Genomic DNA, 3,819 nt, shown 5'->3' on the forward strand with positions numbered 1-3,819 from the left:
CAACAGAGTTCAGAGAATAACAAGTGACCTAAAAGAAACAAAAGTTGTTCAGTTAACAAATCAGTAGTAACATCACAGATTTAGTACACAAGTTCAATACTAGACCATGAGGTGCCCAACATTTGCATGAAGAAAGAATGAAGTGGCCAACCTCCATAACTGTCCTTTGTCAATGAGGATGTTAATCTGTAGACATAAATACATAATATACTTATGAATCTTAGTGAGTACATAGAAAGGAAATCATAAATGCAAACCAATTTTCTTATTCAAACCTTAGCTCCCCAGAGCACAAACTTTCCATAGCTTGCAAGTTGTGCGACATATGTTCTAACCAAAGAAAACCATCAAATAAGGTACTGTTCTTCTTGCCCATAAAATAAAAGGGTACACCTAAATGATCATTACTTAATAAAAAATTTATATCAATAACACTATCCGGATTTTTTGGAGCGCTGTGAGGGTATCCACGTCGACAGGGGGATTACGAGAAAGGGGCAGAAAAAACTGCGAAACTAAAGAGTCCCACAAAATTTAACCCCACCGAAACTATATTTTGGGTTTACACCCTCTCTTCCCTTTCGTCTCCGAACCCTTATGTTTGTACGAGATATCTCTACCAATCCTAAAAAATATGTCTCTTCATATTATCATACCTGTAGATAATATAGGTTTTTCGAGAATACACAATTTATTCATTCATGTGTGGTTGAACGAAAGTAAGGTAGGAAATATTCTTAATCAAGTGCACTTCAATTTTTATCATAGGAGAAGTACAACAATCCGATTTCAAAATATTTTATACTCACAAGACATTGATTGCAATGAGGACATTAGTCCATAATCTTCCATTGCCTGAGATGTGGCATTCCTAAAGACTCTACTTTAAGTCCTGTTAATTTATTTGTTAATATCAAGTTTTTCATTTTATATTATGTAATCCTTCATTTTTGGATTACAGGCATACGGTTTGCTAGAGGATGACAGTGAATGGAATGATGCTATGAAGCAAGCAAGCGAGTGGGCAAATCCAGCTTCTTTAAGAGAACTTTTTGTCACTTTAATCTTGCTGTGTGAGGTTACATCTCCAGAAATACTTTTTGAAAATCATCAGAAAAGCCTTGGTGAAGATATTTTGTTTCGTTACAGAAAAACCAACCACAACCAAAGTCTCCAGCTAAGTGATGACCCGGATAAAGAATGATCTTCTGCGAGATTGAGAATATCATGGTTCGTAGGGGGAAAACACTTACAGATATTGAAGGTTTTCCTAAATTCAATATTTCTTCACAAGCATCCTATGGTAACAAATTGATTGCTGAAGAATTGGATTACAACTGCCTAGAGCTGCACAACGAACATATTAAACTCTATAACGGTCTCAACAATGAACAGAAAAATGTTTACAACTGTGTAACTGATGCAGTTGAGACGCAATCTGGAGGTGTTTTTTTTGTCTACGGAAGTGGGGGAACTGGGAAAACATATCTCTACAAGACTATCATTTCAAAACTCCGTTCTGAAAGTAAAATTGTTCTTGCAGTTGCTTCTTCGGGAATAGCATCACTTCTTTTACCAGGTGGACGAATAGCACATTCAAGGTTTAAAATTATGATACCTACAGATGAGACCACAAGTTGTGACATTTCTCATGGTTCAAAACTACACAAGCTTATTTCAAAAGCTGACCTTATTGTAGGGGACGAAGCTCCAATGACTCATAGGCACGGCTTTGAGGTCGTTGACCGTACTCTGAAAGACTTATTGAAACCAGATACTAGAGATTTTGGTGGAAAGACATTTCTCATGGGTGGAGATTTCAGACAAATTTTGCCAGTCATACCAAGAGGTAAAAGAATTGATGTTGTTAAAGGTTCGATTAACAAATCAAAACTTTGGAAAAACTGCCAAGTTTTTCACTTGAGTGAAAACATGAGACTCAAGAGTGACGTGATGGACTATGACACTGTTAGTTCTGTAGATGAGTTTAGCAAATGGGTTTTAGATTTAGGAGATGGGAACCTACCTACAAAGGCGATGAACGAAGAAATAGAGCCGACTTGGATCAAAATACCTGATGACTTACTCATTCCAAAAAGTGACAACTCAGTTGAAGATATCATCAGCACCATTTATCCAGATTTGGTCAACAAGTATACAGAAGTTAAGTACTTGAAAGAGAGGAGTATTCTAGCACCAAAGAATGACACGGTAGACGAAATAAATTCTGCGGTTGTTTCAAAAATTCCTGGAGATTTAAAAAGTTACTTAAGTGCAGACTCTCTATGTCCAATCCCAGGAAAGTGCGCAGAACAAGATGTTCTGTATCCAACAGAATTTTGAAACAACTTGGAATTTTCCGGAGTACCAAACCACAATCTGAAGCTTAAGCGTGGAGTCCCTATTATGCTTATGCGAAACATGAATCAAAGTGAAGGACTGTGTAATGGTACTAGACTCACAGTGACAAATATTGCTCCAAAAGTCATAGAAGCAACAATTATTACTGGAACAAAGATAGGAGAACCAGTTTTTATTCCCAGAATGATTATGTCTCCAAGTGACACAAAATGGCCTTTTCGTCTTTAGGAGGAAACAATTTCTGTCAAAGTTTGTTTCATTTATGACTATAAACAAAAGTCAAGGTCGGACTTTTGATAAGGTTGGTGTTTATTTACCAAGACCAATTTTCACACATGGCCATTTATATGTTCTTTGTCTCACGAACCACCTCAAGAAAGGGATTGAAATTCCTAATAAAAAGGATCGAACCGAACCCGAAAGGGTGCACAAAGAACATCGTGTATAAAGAAGTTTTCAATTCAATATGAACATATCAACTCAAGGTATGTCCTAATATAGCTATTTTACATTCAAGATGAATCACATACAAGATTAAAATAAAACAAGTTAAATAAATATATATTAATTTCTTGCATAATACAATGGCATGGCAACAGATCTCACAGGAATTAGATTGATTGTCTCTTCTGTAGATCTAGGATACAATTTGTAAAAAATTGTTTACTTTAATCTAAACAGGTCTACTGGCGTTGGATATGGTGGTGCTGCAAGCGACCATCTAGGTGAAGTTGTCTTGGCTTTTTGTGGTGGTTCTGGAAGAAATTATGTTCTTTTTCAGGAGCTAGAAGCTATAGAGAAAGGGTTGCAAGGATGTCAACTACATGGCTTCTGGAGAGTTGAAGTTAGTTCTAACTATTTGTTCAGAGAATATCAGTAGTTCGAAGAGTTAATTTTTCCAGTCAATTATATTGTAATTCCCCAAATTACATTCTCACTTAGACATTTTGATGTGATCCTAATAAGATCTTTGCACTATTTTATTTTATTAAAGGGTGAAAAGACAGCAAAACACAGTCCCCATCTCTGAAAGGGCCAAAAACAGAGGTCTTTCTCAGTGTCTACTTGGAATATTTTAGAAAAAATAATTAATGTGGGAACCTCTGACGTAACGATTTGTTATTTCAAGTTGGAAGCCAATGCCCCTTGCTTAACAATTTAAAGAAATGGTAAAACTAATTTCTAAGATACATGGGACCACATAGAAGATATAAGTAAAGATGGAAAATGGATGTTACCTGTGCCAAATTCGAAAACATCCTCTTCTAAATAGTAGAACCCTCCCCTGGCGCGGTAAATGTAATCTAATAGGTACCGAGAAAAAGAAAGAAGATGGAATGTAAATGAAATCAAGAAACCAAAAATCGTGACAGTATCATGCTCTCTCCCAATAAGGTCATGTCACTATCTACAATGAAAACAGACCTTCGGAAAAGTGTTGCCTCTCGCAAGTGGCGA

The 3,819-nt window shown here is 36.2% G+C and overlaps 1 protein-coding gene across 1 annotated transcript; it reads left to right on the forward strand.

The window, feature by feature from the left end:
- The first annotated feature begins 1,200 nt into the window (after positions 1 to 1,200).
- On the forward strand, positions 1,201 to 3,241 carry LOC147519343 (uncharacterized). Its single transcript, XM_086594118.1, has 2 exons — positions 1,201 to 2,324; positions 3,043 to 3,241. Exons 1-2 carry the CDS (start codon positions 1,201 to 1,203, stop codon positions 3,239 to 3,241), a joined length of 1,323 nt encoding a protein of 440 aa, XP_086450244.1.
- The last annotated feature ends 578 nt before the right edge of the window (positions 3,242 to 3,819 follow it).

Source organism: Coptis chinensis, chromosome 2, assembly GCF_015680905.1.
Source record: "Coptis chinensis isolate HL-2020 chromosome 2, ASM1568090v1, whole genome shotgun sequence".
In the NCBI taxonomy this organism is placed as follows: Eukaryota; Viridiplantae; Streptophyta; class Magnoliopsida; order Ranunculales; family Ranunculaceae; genus Coptis; species Coptis chinensis.

What these genes read in the sequence shown, in the direction of transcription:
- LOC147519343 (XM_086594118.1), top strand. Translation starts at nt 1,201, where the DNA reads ATGATCTTCTGCGAGATTGAGAATATCATGGTTCGTAGGGGGAAAACA. An exon ending in TGCGCAGAACAAGATGTTCT is followed by an intron (nt 2,325 to 3,042) that starts GTATCCAACAGA and finishes TAATCTAAACAG; the next exon opens with GTCTACTGGCGTTGGATATG.